The sequence below is a fragment of the Vidua chalybeata genome, chromosome 13, assembly GCF_026979565.1.
Source record: "Vidua chalybeata isolate OUT-0048 chromosome 13, bVidCha1 merged haplotype, whole genome shotgun sequence".
NCBI classification, from domain to species: domain Eukaryota; kingdom Metazoa; phylum Chordata; class Aves; order Passeriformes; family Viduidae; genus Vidua; species Vidua chalybeata.
Window position 1 is genome coordinate 2,777,039 of NC_071542.1, and position 18,704 is coordinate 2,795,742.

At 44.9% G+C, this 18,704-nt stretch overlaps 1 protein-coding gene across 2 annotated transcripts in view; it reads right to left on the reverse strand.

Annotated features, from left to right (window-relative positions):
- The window catches only part of ARIH1 (ariadne RBR E3 ubiquitin protein ligase 1), a 48,941-nt gene extending 30,280 nt beyond the window's left edge, over nucleotides 1-18,661 (reverse strand). For both annotated transcript variants that reach the window (XM_053955290.1, XM_053955289.1), the window contains exon 1: nucleotides 18,215-18,661. In XM_053955290.1, the coding sequence (XP_053811265.1) occupies nucleotides 18,215-18,577 (363 nt within the window). In that variant the 5' untranslated portion in view covers nucleotides 18,578-18,661. The remainder of the gene's footprint in view (nucleotides 1-18,214) is intronic.
- Between the last annotated feature and the right edge of the window lie 43 nt (nucleotides 18,662-18,704).

Consider the following 18,704-nt stretch of genomic DNA (forward strand, 5'->3'; position numbering starts at 1 on the left):
GCTCTGCTGCCGCTCAGACAGGATTACTCCCGAGGCTGCAAGAGCATGCTCCTACTAAGGCTGTTTTCTGTTTACAAAGATGAATTTTCCTACAGAAAGCAACCAGGGATGGACAGAGAGCAAGGGAACAGCCAACACGTTCTCCTCCAAACATGCTCTGAAGAAAGCAGATCTCACTTACAGCAGCCTCCTATTAAATTTTACATGTCAGAGCTGAGGCGGATTGCCTGGAGCCGAGAGCAGCAAGCCTGTTGATATCCAGATAGGAACAAACCCGAGGAAAGCAGCCATTTTGTTGAAATTCTCTGGGCACTTCAAAAGATCTCCTAACAAAACATTCCAAATAAAGCTCTGCCCAGAGAGAAACACCCTCAGTCCTACAGCAGGGATATATATATATATATATATTTTTTTTTTTTTTTTTTTTTTTTTTTTTTTTTTTGAGCTAACAAAGCAACCAAGTGCCACATATGCTTCAAACAAATTCCACTCCACCACAGCTTTTCACTGGAGGTATTTACATTTACTGTCCTTATCTATGTTGCCATGCTCCAGCACACCAATGCAAGCAGAAGATACAGCAATAGGAAACCCTACAAAGGTCTGGACTTCACCAAAGAAGCATTATTAATTCAAATAAAACTCCTTAATTTAATAGAATTTAATTCAACTGGAAGCTTCATAGTGATAAGAGTTAGAATTCTTTTTGCTGTCAAAATAGGAAAGTATGAATCGGAAGGAAGGATCTGGATGCACTTAAACGCATAAATGAATTATAAATTAAATATTATTAGAACATTAGCTTGAATCAGAATTTCCAAGTAGCACAATTTGCTGAATGACAGTTGGGAGCACTTGATCCATTCATGTTTCCATCCATCAAGACGAGCTGCATGGTTAATTCTTGATGTTATTACAAAGAAAAGCCCATTTTACAGTTCAGCTTCTCTTCACATGCTGGGAATCAGTTCCTGGTTCAGTTTCAGCATTTACTGCAAATAAAAACAATTTAAGAACAACTTAAGCTCAGTTCTCCAGCAAAATCCTTTCTCCTGGAGACATGATATTGATAAATTCTTTGTTTTGTTTCTTTCCACATCATGGCTGGTTTTGTTTTCTACCCATGGCAGCTTCTGCATTTCAAAATTTTCATCCCAACTGCAGCACCTCCATCCCAACAACAGAGGCTTTTACAGCAATAAGGAAATGATGCCACTTCCAGTTGGGTTTCCCACACAATTGCTTTGCACTTGTGAATCCAAGCAGATGGTCCAGAAACCCTGGCTTTGCCCAAGCCTCAGTAGAGGGTTCAAACCTCAGCAATGTCCACTGCTGTATTCCATGGGGATACAAGGCTGGGTTTACATTTCCCAGAACAAGGAAACCAATGATTTCACATCAGAAACCAATGGTTTCACACCCTGACAAGACTGAGGGTTTGGCTTGGTGGAGGAGCAAAGAGCCACCACAAGCTAATGCTGGTTCTGAAGCCAAGCAGCACAAACATCTGCTCCAGTGAAGTGGCACCTGGGGACAGCCGTCACACCACCACTGTAAATATTTAACCAGCCAAACCCCCATCGTTTGCAACAGTAGAGCACCAAGTGGAAACTCTTGCTGCCCAGCATCTCCAAGGCTTGTCATATGCACACTGTGCCATGGGAGAAGCACTGATAAATAACCCAGAGGTCACGTTTAATGGCAGTGGGGAGAGGAGAAGGAACCCCACCATGAGACTGTGACCAACACCAGGCACCAAAGAGCTGCTTCATCACATAATAACCAAGGGGCACCAGCCCAAAATTCTGCAATAACCTGATGTCTGCTCCACTTGCAGCCTCTGCTCTTCACCTGCACCTCTCCCAGGCCCACACAGATAATTTCAGATATAAAGATACACCTAGAAAGTATCTTAAATCAGCTTTTAACCTGCTAAAACAGATCACAGTACAACAGTCAGCAAAAGGTTTGCACTGTTCTGCAAGTGCACTGAGTGACCTTCATTTGTGGAGATCCATTCACATCCATTCTTCCAGGAGACAATTACAGGAAATCTTACAAGCACAAAACCCCATTTCTAACAGCTTAAGAAAATTCCCAGGAAGCCAGCACAGAAGATGAGATCCAAGTGCTGAGTACTTCCAGGACATGATCTCAAACTCGCTAGATTTAACCACCAACTGAGCACTCTGAGAAGCTGCTGGAAAACTTCCGTGTAATCTAATATTCACTGGCTTAATTACAGCCAGAACATGAGAGGGCTGCTGCGAGAGGAGGACAGCAGCTAAAGGACTCAATCTGCCAACCCATCCGTGCTCTCTCCCTGTGCCATCCCCTGGGGTCTGGGAGACAATCACACCATGGACATTTCTGCCATTGGCCATATCAGGGTTCACAGGGACAGCACAACACACTGGTGGATCTCAGATACTTCTCACCTTCCCCTAGAGAAAATAACATCAGTACTGCTCATTCTCTGCACCCCACTGAGGGGATGGTCTTTGCAACTTACATACTACTGAAGCCATATCAGAAGACTGCAGTTAGAACTCAAAACCACCTGAAAATGTACCAGTTTCCTGCCATTTCCACACAACTCCACAAGAAGCCAGCCTACTCCCTGTGACTGCTGTCATCTGCTGTCCTCCATCTGGCATTTGCCACCTCACTATAGCTTCCCATTAACACATACAGAGCCTTCAACTTTGACACCGATCATCTCCTCAGTTCCCTACATCTTTTTTCATCTCGTTAACTTCCCTTCACACATCATTTCCTAATTCTGAAAATTAAGTTTTACAGAGTTACTGAATTAGTACCATTACGTGATGGCACCACATGGTAGCTTGATCTGATGATCAGTTTGTAGTAACTTACATGCACTTTACTGACTGTTTCCAGCTCTGATGAACATACGTTCTTCTAGCAGGGGAAGATAATAAAAAGCAACTTCAGCGAAAACTCTGTTACTTCAGTTAATTGGTTCAAGAGACAGAAATGAAGTAGTCAGCTGCTTTACATTTTCTCAGAGTCTTTTGGAAAGCTTTCAGGTTAATGATTAGGAGCTGCAATGAAGAGCCATTGTCTAATAGAGCTTTTAAAAGCAGAAAAAAATACTAAAGCAACAATTCCAGGATGAATTAGCAAATTTGGAAATGCAAAAACTGAATTCGAACTGTAATACTTCTAAATAAAAGGAGATGGCATGGATTTGCTCTGCTGTTCTCAGATGACTGCAGAAGCTCCACCACCAACTCAACACAAATTAAAAACGACCAGGCCTCTTCCAGAATTTCAGCTATGCTCACTTCCATAGCAGGACAGCTAGGGTTGATGACAGGACGCACAGAGACATTAACCCCTTATCTTATACACTTAATCTGAAGAACACTTTGGTTTCTACTTCCTTTTGCTATAGTTCTGGAGTATGAAGTCCATCCTTTTAAGAGGAAGGACCCACAGGTCCTGAGCTGATGCTTTATTAACCATAACAGCAGTATCACCCAAAGGTTTTCTCTTTTTCTGGTGTCTCCCAGCACAAGAAATCCCAACATATGAACAAAAGCTCAACAAAGCTGGGTAGACAAGACGAGCCCCAGCTCTGGTTTCTGGAGTCTGCGCTGATCAACTGCAGCTGCTGTGCTGAGTACCGGCTGGGAGCACATGGGTGCCAGCGTACGCTGCACAACGGCTTTATTCAATCCTATGCCTCCCACTCAAGGATTTGCAAAGACTTGCCTTAAAAAGAGTAGGAGAAGGTGATGGCATCATTTCCATATAATTCTTCCAGTTTACTATTTCAGCAGCTCCATAATATCTCCCCATCCGCTGTGGAGGATGCAAATAGCCCCCAGTGCTGCAGCCAGGCTTGGCACGAGGTGAGAGCAAAAACCCCGCAAGTTTTGGCTGCCATGGATGTAAAGGGCCTGTGTGTTCACCCAGGTAAACTCCAAGTCCCTGGTAATCACCAACTTCCCCCTCAAGTCAAACCTTTAGTCAACATCCAGCGCCACAGAGCTGCTCTGTCAGGATGAGACCCCATGAAACAGAAATGGATATTCAGGAATCAATAACAGACCTCTGTGTCCCATCACAAACGACGCACTGTCACCTTCCCCCTGCTTGTCAACAGAACACCACTCCCACAACCAGTGTCCACGAAGCAGATCTGAGCCCACTTCCCAGTGACACCACTGCTCTTCCAGACCTCCAGGTTCCATTTTTCCTCTTCTATCCAATATGACCCCAATTCTATTGAAATTCTCATCCCACCACACTTAGTTTGGACCCACCACATAGTTATTGCACTCATCTCATATATGGATCACAAATGTGTCCAGCACTATCAGACACAAAAACTTGGGTTTTCTCCAGATCACAAGCATCCCTAAGGCAGAAAGAACACCATTAGATACTTTCAGTTCTATACAGTCTCTAGAAGACTACACACAGGGACAGCTTCAATTCTTCTCTCAGACCAGTATAACAACTCACTAATGCCTGGCTTGAATAAAATACACTGGGTTGCTTCAAGAGGAAAGCAAAAGCACATTTTGCCACAGAAAAAAAACTATACTGAATGAAGGCAGTGAGTGACAGTAAGTACCAAAACACCACAGCTTGGCCCAACAGCACAGGTCAGAAATCTCTCCCCCTTCACAAGATTCCAGAGAGGCCAAGGAAGACTCTAGACACCCAGAATGGCTTAGCTATGCACCAGCTCTATTTCTGCCTATGAGATGAAGTGACAGCAACTTGGATTACGATTTTAATCTGAAATAGGGCAGTAACTGGGCAAGACCAGACCAGCTCAGAAAATATTTATTCAGCAGCAACACAAGCTCACACAAGCACTGCCTCCTGGACTTGCCACCGGAGTCAGTGATGGGAGCAGGAGTGACCAGACACAGGAACTGACTGGGTAAAGGGGGTCGCTGGTTTATTTTAACAGACGGGATCACCATGTCACCAGACAGCTGAGCTGGCACAACCTGGACAACAGGGACTTGCTTCCAAGAAATCTGTTTGTCTCAGTCTGCCAAAAGCCATGTGTGAGGAACGTTAAAGCTGGGTCTTCCCATATCAAAAGACTCCCAGATATTCTTGTCCCAAAGACTGTAAAGCATATTGGGATATACTCTGATGCCAGGTACAGCCAAAGGTCCTGCTTTTTTCCTCCATTATCCCACCATCTACAAAGGGCAGTCCCTCATTCTCTTCACCCCAGTGTCTGGGGGCTGTATTCACCTGGCCTCCCAAACAGCAGATCTTGATAGTAAACTGTGGGAATACTGCCAATATCTACTACCAAGTGTCCTCAATGTAATACGTGAGCCTGACAGAAATACACTTCTTTTTTTAAGGTCTTTTATTACTCAGTGTTGGAAAGACTGGAAGTGGCATATGTCAGGCCAGCTACCCATCAAGCTGATAAAAGGAAACAACCCAAAGCACATTTTTTTCATGCATTGTCTTCAGTGGCTCAACTCCTGAATTAACTGTGCATTTCTGGGAAGGTACAGGTCTGCTGATGTGAGCTCCAGAAACTGTCCTGTTTGCAGGCAGAAATGGATGTTAAAGGAATAAAGCTGAAAGATGAACTGTACATCTGCTTTCTTCCTTTAAATCATTCTGTACAGGTCTTCTGGAGTCTCAAAAAAGCTTTCCCTCCTCTTTTCCCTCACTCCAATATGTATTGGTACATTGACTCGGCTCTTTCACCACTGTGTGCACTGCCAGGGCCTGGCCCAGAGCAGAGGCACCCAAAGGGCTGCACCCACATCCTGGGACTTATAAATCTGTAGGAGACTGGCAATGTTCCTCCACACCAGGGAGGAAAATGCTGGCTCTGCTGGCTCCTTCTTCCAGCAGCTCATGCAGCATGAGGAACAGGCACCTCAGCTCTAGCCAGTGAATGATTTCCCAGTTAACAGTACCCAGTATTTCACGGATTTTGCACACCTTCAGGACAACAGAACTTTGTTTTTGCTGCTTTAAGCATATTCAGAGGCACCACCCAGTGCAGGGCAGTGTTAGGAGGCTGCTATGAGCAGATGAGTGGAGGAAGTATCAGAAGCAACTTGAAGAAATAATGATACACGGCATGCTTGAAATGTTTAGAAGAAATCAGACAAACTCTAGGAGGATGAATGTATTTTTCTAATACTCAGCATCACAGTTGTACTGGGAAGGGTAAATTCCCAATAACTTGTGGATTTTTTCCACAGCCTATTTCCATGGCAGGTTTGTCTGTATGCTCAAACATGTGCCAGGAAAATAACTAATTGATTTTCTCAGTTAACTTTTTTAAGTTCTCAGCAAAGGGCTCTCAAATTGTCCTTCCAGATGATGATTTAAGGGTGTCCCCTCTTCAGACAGCGTGCAAGCAGAGGATCAGCTTCCAAGGATGTTCAACATCAAGGTGTCTTTCAAACACTGCTGGTTATGTCTCAAGTTTTGGGTGATCTACCTTCCCACCTGCTTTTGTTACTAGGCACTGCTGGAGAACACCGATCACAGGGTGCCTGGGCACAAAGACACATGAGTTGTTTAGTACAGAAGATATAATCCAGCCAAACTCCGTATCACCTCAACACAACCACTGCTGATACCTGAAAACCACAGGATAACCTGACTGTGAACAGAGCTTTATCCCCAGAAATCACAGTCCTCAGACTCACAGGTATTTGGGGGAAATAACTCACTATGCAAAAATCCCACAGTAACATGCCTGTGCAGCCTGGCCTGAATCCTGACTTCCAGTTCAGAACATTATAATTAACATTTTCCAACAAATATACAGACAGGAAAAAGAAAATAGTAAGAGATGATAACTTCTCCCATAAGCACAATGAGGTGGCACCCACAAACCCCTGCAAGTTAAAGCTCTACCGTGGTAAGTAAACAAAAGCCATCCCAATGAATAACTTCTCTCATGGAAATGGCCAGGTTACCTCAAAAATATTTGGTTACATAGTCACTGGTGGCATGCAAGTGTTAACCTCTTCATCAACAGCGTGACTACTGAGAAAAATGGGCTTAGCACAAGAATTTTTAGCCAGGGGCAATTTACATGAGCATTTTTGCAGAACAAAAAAAAAAAAAAAAAAAAAAAAAAAAAAAAAAAAAAAAAAAAAAAAAAAAAAAAATTTCTAGCTTCTCTTTCTCCTCCAGGCCCTAGTGAGCTGAGCACTTGGTACTTTTCTTCAGGTCTCTGTCCTTCATTGCTTCTGATTTTGTCCCTTCTTCAAAGGAACATCCACTTTTTTGATCCATTCCCTCCTCACTTGGGCAAAAAGGAAGTCTTCCTATTGCAGTGAAGCATCACCACACTCCACAGTATTTTAGGAAAGAAAAAAAACACATTCCTCAGGGTGATTTCATCTCCCCATCACAGGCAAAATATGTTTTAAACACTCAATGTCACCCTGACAAACAGGCAGGAAATCCATTCTGATGATGTCTATGTCTTAGTCTATAACTCTCAATCAAGAAAAAAATTTAGCCATCTTAAGCAACTCTTTAGGCCCAGGAAACCACTGCCAATGCAGCAGTGGCTTGGGGATGTAATCTTTGGCAGCATCTTGACGCTGGCAGCAGCCCCAGCGCAGATGTGGTTGTGGCTTGTACCACTTCCCTGCAAAAAGCAGCTTTACCTGCAAAAGCACTTTGTTCTGCTGGCACAACCTGCATCTGCACTTGGAAAGCCTGCCAGCATCCTTTTCCCAACAAGCCTCTTCTAGCTCGGATCATTTTTTAATGATGACTTCGCAGTTTATTTACCACACTCTGCTCATTTATTCTTACTTAGTTTTACAGCCAACAAAACAGAGCCCAGCCAACACATTATTTTATAAGCCGGGATTTCCGCTACAAGAAGTAATTTTGCCTGTTTATACCCCAAAATGTTTTCCTCCGAGGGCTTTGAAGAAGCCACCTTTGAAGAAAATATATTCTGGAGGCATGAGGAGTTTAGCAATCAATTGTTCACTCTTGTTCCCAAAAAGATATACCTCAAAGTCTAACTGCAGTCTCTAATTGCTGCAGGTATTTTTAACCAGCTACCTGAGCTCCCTCGAGTTAAGAGAAAATAGTCTGGTGGGATCTGATACAGAAATAGCAGAACACAAGTCATACAGCAGTGGGGAAGAATGGGGAACCTCCAGTGTTTTCACCATTTTCTCATTTAAGGGCTCTGAAGACTTGCCTCTACACAGACTTGCACTCATCAGAAGTGTTTCTACAGCTGTTGAGTCAAACCAGCAAGTAGGTGCACATTCCCTGTCTCTACTCCCTTTTGGTAGGGAATGGGAAACAAACCTGGACATGCAATTTTGTATTTGATGGACTGCACACTAGCTGACAAGGATATCCCTTGTTCCTCTCCCATTAAAATATTACTGTCATCAAGACACTGGGCTTCTGCAAGAGGAAAAACCCACCTAATCAGCCCTGCCTTGTAACTGCTGTGCAGGGCAGCAAGAGGAATAATTACACTAATGACTGGTGAATAATTGAGTGCACTGAACAGGCTGGCACCCAGCCTCCTCCAAATCCCAGTGCTGCCTGCAGAAACACCCTGGCAAAGGACAGTAGGGAATTACACCACGGCACACGAGAGTGACACAGATCCCAAACACCCTCCCTCCAGAGAGTTTCAGTATCCATCATCCCTAAAAAGAACTCCAAGTCCTTGCACTGTTCCCCTCCTAGAAGTTATCATCCCAGCCAGAAATGGTTTTGTGCACATTTTCAAGCATCAATTTCTGCTCTATTAACAATACAAATAAGGACATTTCAAGCATGCCATATTATCAAGTACAATAAAGAGACTGGTTATTACAGAACAATCTAAAATGTGTATAAATCAAAGAGCATCACCTTAATTTGCTCAGATGGCCTTTCAGTCATTACAGAGGTATTACAAACCACCAAACAAAGACATCCGACATATTATTGCATCAGTTCTTCATAGTGTACAGAAATTGTTACTTTTTTTTTAATTGTTATTTTATCTTATAGTTATTTTCCTTAACGCACACTAGGTGAGATTGTACTCCAAGGACCTTCTAGTTTACACTGGTGCTCCCAGAAGAAAAATTACACTGCTAACTAAGAGCTGGAATGTTGCTCTTCCTCCCTTTTTATTAAAAAGCTGCCTTTCACCCTAGTTTTAATACACATTGTTTAATAAAGCTCTGTCATTTCCAAGCTCCTGCTCTGGAATCCAACCTCAAGACATGGCTCTCCCACACTCTTCACACCATTCCTTTCACTCCCTATTTCTCAAATCCTAGATGACTAGGATAAAGATAACTAGGAGTTAACTTCGTCTTAAGTTTTTCTTCCCACACAGGAAAGCTCATTGCAAGGGAGACTGTTTATTCATGTGAGTCCTCCTGGTTTCCCCTAATCCCTCTCCACATTTTTATCTGCCAGACAAAGGAATGCTGATTGCATTTGTGTTTTGTTGCACAAGAACACACCAAACCCATAGTTACCAGCTGCAGAGGGCATCAAAATTTTGAAAAACTCTCCAGAGCTCTTTCCAAAATTAAATATGTACTTCTAACTAGATGTGCACACAAAACAGACCACAGAAATATCGAGGTGTGGATGCACATCCATTTGTTTTGCTGAAAGAGTTGAACAATTCAAACACCATCACTTCTGGCACCTGGAAAAAAGCAGCTGCTCATGGGGTAAGAGAGCTGAGCAAGAAGAACAGAGAGGAGACACTTTTAACTGGAGAGTTCCCTGATCCACTGCACTCTACAGCCCTGCAAACAGCTGCATCCAGGCAGTCAGGGAATGGGAACTGTCCAAGACCACTATCCATGTAACCACAGCTCTATTGTGGGTGCACGTGCCTGTACGTCCCAAAAAGCACCACTGGGGATGAGTGTCAGACACTCAAACACCAGAATGGTTCAAGTGCATTGGTGTTTCAAGCCAACCAAGCCCATCCCAAGTGCCCCAACTCCAAAACCCAACGGCAAACCCCAAAGAAGTAACCCGGAGCGAAGCACTGCACTGTCACTACCATACCAGGTCCACACACCCATCAAAGCAAGCACAGGACGGTAAAAACAGCCATGTCCTGCTGTGATTTTTATACAAGGGTGTTGTTCAAATACCACCTCCTTCCTCTGTGGCTCTGGAAGTGTTTTGCTAAAGAAAACAGCAAAAAAACACTTTTTGCAGGGCAGCACCCAACACGCTCCTTCAGAGGTTGACCCAATCATGAACACCAGGCAGGTAGTGGGAACCTTCAGAACCACTTCAAATTTTCATTTCTTTACCTTGGAAGAAACTCTCTTCAGGCTGCCTCCTTAATAAGAATTGCAAATATTAGTTTAAAAAGAAAATCTTTTAAATAAAACTCAAAGAAGTCAGTTATTTTGGCATTCGACTACTTTCAGGTGCAATTATACAGATTCTTCTTGTTCTACTAAGTTTTTACTGTGTGTTCTCCACTTTGAGAGGACTTCAACTGTGCCCAAGTAGAGCCATTTTGAGCAGGAACTCCTACTCTAACCTGATTATCTGCTGGGAAACAGAGTTTAGAGTCTGCATCCCTCATCTGATGAAATTACTACAACAATCACAGACAATTTTTCTGAAGTACTGCAAAGGCAATAAGCAAATATCCAAGCTCTTAATTTCAAACATTGGGATTATCTTCCTTCAGCTCTCAAATTCCTCAAATCACAAAGCAATGAAAGCTTCATCTGTTGTGAATTAAAATGCACATTTAAAGGCCTATCTGTGGTGTCACAATACATGGAGAGTCCCTCCCCTCAGACCAGGAAGCCTTTCACACCTCCATCCTTGAGACACAAGTACTGTCCCACAAGACCTAATTTTGAAGCAGATGGCCAAGACATCATCCTTGCACTGCTTGTCCCTGGAAACAAGAGGTGCCACATGGTGCTTTAGCATATTAGTTTTTAACCAAGGAAGATACAAAACCAGGAATGTTTTAGAAAGACTGGGAAGAAGGACCTTCATGTGCCAGCATCAGTAAGTGGGCACCAGTGGAAGCCACCAGGAGAAGACCGAGAAGCCCAGCTTTAGGTAGGTTGTACGCTCAATTACTACCAGATTGCAGCCAAGAGCCACCTGCTCTCAGGGCTCTCAGCTACTGCCCTGTCCACAGCAGCTGTATTTTGGCTCCTCTCCCAAATATATCCACAGAGGACCACAACCTTTTGCCATCACACAGATGTGCCGCAGCCTGGCAACAAGGACAGGCACCACAACACGGCCATGGAGAAGCTGTGCTCTCCTCCCCAGCTGCCTGGGCTCCATGCTTCTCCAGAGGGAAGACACATCCCTCCACAGCCAATTCTTTGTTTCTCCCTTTTTACCAGGCAGTGGCAATGCCTATCAGCTTTGTGCTCCACCAGATCCCAAAAGTAGCCCGAAACTCAAGGCAAGACTGCTGGCAATGCCAAAATGCGCCACAACCGCCCAAGACGCTTTCACAAGGGCTTACTCACTTCTTCCAAGTGACTTTGATGCTGTTAACAGCTGTCTACGTCAGGTTTTGGATCTGAAATTATTCCCAACATCTGGAAGAAGTTCTCAGTCTTTAAAAACAAGGAAAAGACTCAATGCCAATGGTTCTGTTTGAGTGTCGTGTACATACAGTGGTTCAAACCCCCACCACTGTGAGCTGCTCTCAGTACCAGAGATAATGACCTGGCATTGCTACACCACCTAAACAAGGGATCACGCCTGCAAGAGCCTCTGCACTTACATGGGCATGCCAAATTCAGGGAAGGAATACACTTGTGAAGTATAATCTCAGTTATACCTGAAACAGCTACTGAGGGAAGCTGTGGATGGCAGTTTTCAAAGCATTTATTTAAACAGTGTTTCCATCACAGCTCAAGATCAAAAGCTGAGAGCAAGGCAAGGAATACAGGCCAAGCTCAGGGTTTCCAACACTCCTAACACCAAACGCCCGGGATGGTGAAGATACTTAAATATTATCGGCATTTCCATTATCAAATCACTAATGATTTTTCTCCACCTGACTGCCTCGTCCCCTCAGAGCCTCCTGCACCAACATCCCACACAAAGCCAGCAGTCCTCTCCCAATCCTCAGGCATCTGTATTCCAGGCTATGCTCAAATGCACCATTTGGCATTACTGAGCAGCTACAAACCCTCCCAAGGTGTTTTACAATAAATGAGGCTGCAATTTCCTTTCAGTTGCTGCAGCTACTAAATGACTTGATGAAATTCAGCAGCACTATGCACTTGTATGCACCCAACAGCCTCCAAACATCCTTTGTATCTGTCAGGGATCCAGTGTAGCCAGCCACAAAGAGAAAATATTACTTAAAATACTCAGATCCTGAAAATTCCAGAAGTACCAGAAATCTGGAGGACCCTGCAGTTCGGGAATGAGCTAAGTGGAAAGGACTTCCAGCCTTCTCAGTTACAGACAAATTCCAGATTCTTTTCCCAGTTAACCAGCTCTCCTAAGCACAGGAAAGAGTTGCTACCTTCTCCAGAAAAAAAAAGGTTCCTACAAAAAAATTCCGGATGAAAACGTTGACTTGCTGTTAAAACAAGAACTATGTGGAGACCAACCATCACTTCCTTCAACTATCACACCTGACACCAACAGCAGAACCACGTTCTCAGTTGTTTCATTAATGGAGTAAAGGGGAAGAGAAATTAGTTTAGAAATAGAAAACTGAAAACCATTCAACAGGTGCCAAAGACACAGTACTGCCCTACATTTCCAAAGGGCATTGGAGCTTTGGGGTTTATTTGCTGTTAGAAACTTGAACTCGTGCAAGGTTAAAACTAAGGGGTCAGAGCTTGGACAAGTATAAAAGGGGAATCCGTGTTTTCATTTTTAATGATGCTTTAACACCCAGAAATACCTCATTTCGCATCAGCTTCCACTTTATAGCAGAAACAACCCTTCTACTTTGCACAGCAGGAATGGTCCTGCTCACTGAAATTAAACCCACAGGGAATAGCGACAATTGTATTTCCTATTTACTTTTCACTTTCTGGAAATAAACATTTAAAAGTAGCTTAAAAAAAAAAAGTGTTTTCAGTTTCACTTTGAAACATCCCAAAACACATTGGTCCTCATCTGCATCCCAAGGCCCCTAAGGAAAAGGTTGCCTTGCTGTGATTTTGGGAAAACTACATTGAGACAAAAGCAACCAGCATCAAATGTTTTCACACGTGGCCAACCATGAGATTTGCATTTGGCCTAACAGAAACATAAAGCACAAAGCAAATGGGTCATATTTAAGTACTACGTTTAAATTCCTCTGGAGACTTAACAAGACTTTTCTACCTGGTAATGCTGATATTTAAAGTAAAATTAAAAAAAAAAATTCTATTATACCCAGATTTACATGTCTTGGCAGTCAGGAACAGACACCATGTCATTTCCAAAAGCTTTGGAGTGATTGCTTATACAAGATTCCAGGAATGCTTTGTCACAATGAAGTTTATTCCATTCCTTGGAAATATTAAAGGCATTCCTACCATAATGAAACACCTTATAAACACCACGTGACAGAAACATGGGGTTTAACAGAGTATTTCCTTCCAGCATCATAACATTCAGGCCCCTGACACGAATTTTATTATCAAATAAGTAACCACACAAGGAGGTTTGCTAATGCACCTCATGCTGTGAGAGGACCCGGATGGAAGCAGCACCAGCCTTGAGCGCTTCCACCCACAGACTCCCACCTAATGCTTGTCAGGCAGCTCCAAGCACTCTGAATTTCCAAGATGTCATCTTTAGCATTAAATACAGTTTTAAACATGACCCTGTACAACAAGCAGCAATTCCTGTTGCTCACTGCCAAGTCATCCCTGTTTTGGACAATACCTTTGGAATGTACTGCCCACAGTATGCTGAATTACACCAGTACTGGGAAGATTTCCTAAATTCTGCCTGAAAATCAGAATGTTTTGTCCAAGCAAGCGAAGACACTTTAACAAGACCCCTCCTGTAACAATGGGCTTGCACTTGTCATGACAGAGCTCTACTTAACCAGGGCTGTGAACTCCAGGGACCTCTGGGAAAAGCCATTCCTCAACAAACATGGGTTTTCAACTTCAGAGTGGTCTGGAGTTTGGGCTTATTTTAATGGCAAAGTTTCTACTAGCAAGGACCTCACCTTGCTTCCAAAGAAGTCATCCAGCTCTACCATGTAAATGAGAAACCTGTACTTGCTGCAAATGCTCTCATGTTACATCTGACCTGGTCTGCTCTAAAAAATCTAATTTAAAGCCTTTAATCAAAGGAAAAGGTATTTTTGAGCTAGACTAAGTTTTGTTGGATCCTGGAATGCCATGTCCTTCCAGAGAAAGCTCAGGTCTGAAGCTCAACATGCTCACAATCATGCAGGTCCGGCACAACACCCAGCCACATCCAGGATCCTGATCCCTGCTGTGCGGTGGGGAAAGAAAACAAGAGGCTCAACTCCTTTTTCTGCCACCTCAGAGCTTCATCCCAGTATTTTCAATACCTCAACATTACTAAGTCCAGGAAGAATGAATACGGTCGGTGACATCACAACAATGTCATTGGAATGCTCCAGAAAAAGGCAGGCAAAAAGGGGAAATTAATCCCACTTGGTAATACTGGAATTGCACAAAGTTGCAACAAAGCAAGGAGAACACTGGGCCAAGCCAGGCTACAGAAACACATCATGTGCTCTACTCAGAGCAGAAATAAATATGCCATTCTAAACATTTTTCAAGTTTATTTTCAGAAAAAATCTAGAGCAAAAATGGAAATAGCAATCTGATATAAAAAAAAAATTAAAAATAAGTGGCAGCGGATTATTTGGACAAAAGTTCAGAGAGGAAGAATATGGGGAAGACGTTCAACTGTGGGAAAATACCTTTGGGATGAGAAGCCTTTTGTTCCACAGCACTTCTATGTCTACGTTTTTACAGTCCCTTGCTAACTTATACTGCCAGCAGCTGGAAAACCACCAGAAATCCGCCTGTTTACTTAGACAACCAAAATTCCAAATACCATGGCAAATGGCTCTCTGCTCCACCTAATCACACGGAGAGGATGGGAGGAATACTCTAAGGTTCACAAGTCTCAGCCAACCAACAGCGCAAGGTTAAGGGGTTATTCATACCCCTATTTTTGCATTTGGAGAGTGAGGGGAATTCTTGTACGACACATGGAGACAGATTATGAGCATAAGCATCAAATACTGTAAAAAAACCACCATTAAACACCTGAATTCCTGCTTATGCTCAGACAAGAAAGAGCAAGTGTAAAATATTCTGAATATCTGAGATGTTCTGAAACCTGCCTGGTTCACTGCTGGTTCAGTAGTCTTAGGGAGGCCAAGTGGTAAGAGTTTGGCACTGAGCAGATGTCTCCAAAAGCCCATCCCATGTGATGGGGTGAATCACAGGCTCTGTGAGCAGCAACATAGACACAAGTTAGCTCCTATTTCTGCAAAGTCTCCATCAGATCAAATCACTGCCCTGAAAAGTTCATGTTTTTTCACACACAGCTTGTATTCGGAAATGACCAAATGGATGGGAGAAAAAAATTAATTTAGTCCCTTCAGCTATAGCCCTGTCAGCTAATAACTGCTCAAATTGAGTGTTTTAATACAGAGTTACACCTGCCATGGCTCAGACACCTCTCCTTGCAAATACTCTGTGGCTCCCTGTTCCATTTTCCTTTCGCTGCAGCTGCAAAACAAAACCCCATTTATACCTTACACTTGATCATCAAAAAAATCACTCATTAGAGAGCACAAGACCCACAGCTAAAGCTTTCAGGCTGTACATTACATCTCCCTTGAACAAGTAAGTTCAAAGCACTCAAAAATGTAACCACAACCATCACTATTTGCTAACAAGAACCCACGGCAGACACACAGACCAAAGCCATCCAGTACTTGACTGGAACAAGTGAATCACAGCTCAGCAACCCAGGATCCGCAGCAGGATCCTGAGCCAATGTGACTCCAGAAAAGGTTTACTGAACCAGAAAAGCAGCAGCAGCAATCCTGGTTGGGTGCCAAACACAAGGAAATAAACAGAACAGAGCCCTGGAAGATTTCACCAGCAGCCACAGGAGTGAGGATGAGCAAATCCTGAAGCATCGGCCAAAGTCGGGCCACTTACCTCAGAACAGCCCAGAAATCTGATGGCAGGAAGCTGCCATTTAACAGCCATCCACGGCAACTGGGTGCTTTCCTAACCTCTCCTGATGCATTCCAGGGCCTAAGTTGGTTTTGGGCCCTGAGTTCACCCATGACACCCTAAACAGAGAGACTTTGTGAACCCTGCTCTGCTAAACCAGGAGGAACTACTGCAAACCCCAGGTAGCAACTGAAGCAGGAGAGCAGCCACGGGAAGGTCGCGGGGGGGTGGTTCTGCAGAGCCCAGCACAGGGTCAGGCCTCCCGCTGCCACCCCGGGGATGGGATAGAACAAGGGGCTCGTCACCTCAACCCATTTCTCTCCACTGTTCCTGCAACTCACAGGTCGAGCACACAAGTCAAACAGCTTCAGGATGGTGTAAGAGGAGGGCAAATCTGCTCAGACCAGTCATCAGGACCTTCTCTAACAAATTAGTTAATGAAGAACATGCAGGTGGGTCCACCAGCTGGGTCTGGAAAATGCAGGAGCAGGAACACTCACAGCTCCTCACTGGCAGCAACTTTTCCACCACTCGTCTTATGCAAAGATAAGGAATATATCAGAGTCTGTTAATACAAACAGAATGGGCCATGACTTTTGCAATCTTAATCATTAAACACAGACTCACTATTTTAATGGTATTTGAAAGAGTAAAAAGCTGAAGGTCCCAACTGTTTGCATGTCTGCCTGCCAACTGTTTCCCTCCCTACATCAGGATCAATAACTGGGAGCAAAGAAACATCCCTGTTTAACCATGAGATCTTCTTTAACTGCAGGGTAATCAGCTAATCCGGGCAGACTCCTTTATTCAGCTTTACATGGGCAATGCTATCATTAAAGTTACAAACTTTAATTTGACTCAAGGAATGCCATTTACTAATTTAGCACGCAAATATTTTTACAACTGTTTGCATCAAGCTCTATACAAACTACAGGGGATTTATAGCACATAAAGCAATATTTTAAAGTTGCTGTTAAACCACTGCAGAGTACAGGACAGCTGGAGAAAAAACATTCACTGAGGCATCTCGTGTTTAAAGAGATTTACCAACACACACAACCAGCGAAACAACTGCTTTCTGGGCACTGGATCCCTCAATACTTAATATCCACAGATTTCTCATGCTATTCCCGTTGGCATACTGGAAAAGGGTAGCACTGCCTAGCGACTCTGAATAATCGTAAAGTAAACGGGAACTAAAGAAATCCCATCACCTGAAAAAAAGTGAACTGCATCAGGAACTTGATGGTGAGCTAGAGCCAAACCCTGCCACGAACATTTAGAAAGCGGTGCTAAACCGCTTCAATGGCTTGATTTTTTTTCCCCAAAAAACTTAGGAGCCAAGAGATAAGACTTAGATACTTTGATCTAAAGAAAGTAAATGTTATTTCAAACTCTATTTCAGTCTTAAAGAGACACGCTTAAAAACTGAGAGTAAAAAAAGTTACGGTTTTGAAGGGATTGCTCGTACCCCTCCTGGTCTGTGCTGGAAATAAACACAAGGTTCAACCTCTATGTGTGGAGGGGGGAAGGGAAGGGAGACGGCAACAAAACCAGAGCGGTGCCTCTCCTGGAATTCCAGGGCTTGCCATAGACTCCGCGGGTTAGCGAAGGAGCTGGAGGAGCTACACCTCGCCAAACACCAGGAGGACGGAGGGGAATAAAGAAAAAACATAGATCACGGCCCCCAGCTCGCAATCACACAAAGAAAGAGGAGCCCTTTCAGTGCCAAAGGCCTCGTTCCCGACGCTTCCACAGCAGGAAGCGAGATCCTAGCCGGGCCCGAGGGGCCTCCCGGGAGAACGGGGTGACGAGGAGCTCTCTCCACCCCCAGGGTGTACCGAGAGGAATCGTCCCCCCAGCCCCTCCAGCATCGGAGGATACCGAGTTGAGCCCCCTCCAGCCCCGGGGCTGAGGCTGTGTGTGAGGCCCTGGCCCGCGGACGGGTCCGGTGCCCCGCAGGAGGCCGCTGGTCCGTCCCGCCACCCCCCACGCCCCTTCCCCCGTGCGTCCCCCCCAGTCCCGTTGCCGGGGGACCGCACCTGGATGACCTCGTTGACCTCGCGGATGCACTCCACCATGTGTTGCAGGATCTGCTCGGCTGTCAGCACCTCGTAGCGATAATCCTCCTCCTGCTCGGGGCCGCCGCCGGGGCCCGGCCCGCCGCCCAGGCCGCCGCCGCCGCCGCCGCCGCCGGGGCCCAGCCCGCCCGTCTCGCTGCCCAACAGCCCGTCGCGCTCCCCGCCGACGCGCAGCCCGGGCTCCACCAGCTCCACTTCGCCCAGGTCCAGATTATCGTCGGGCTCGTCTTCCTCCTCGTCCTCCTCGTCCTCCTCCGCGCCGCTGTCCTCGCTGCACTCCTCGTCCTCGTCGAACTCGTAGTTGTACCCCTCGTCCGAGTCCATGGCGAGGCGCTGAGGGAGCGGCGGCGGCTCCCGCGGCCTCCCCGCGCCCGGCCCCGCCGCCGCCGCCGTTGGCCCCGGCCCGGCCCGGCCCCGCCGCGCCTCAACCGCCGCCAACAAAGGGCCGCGG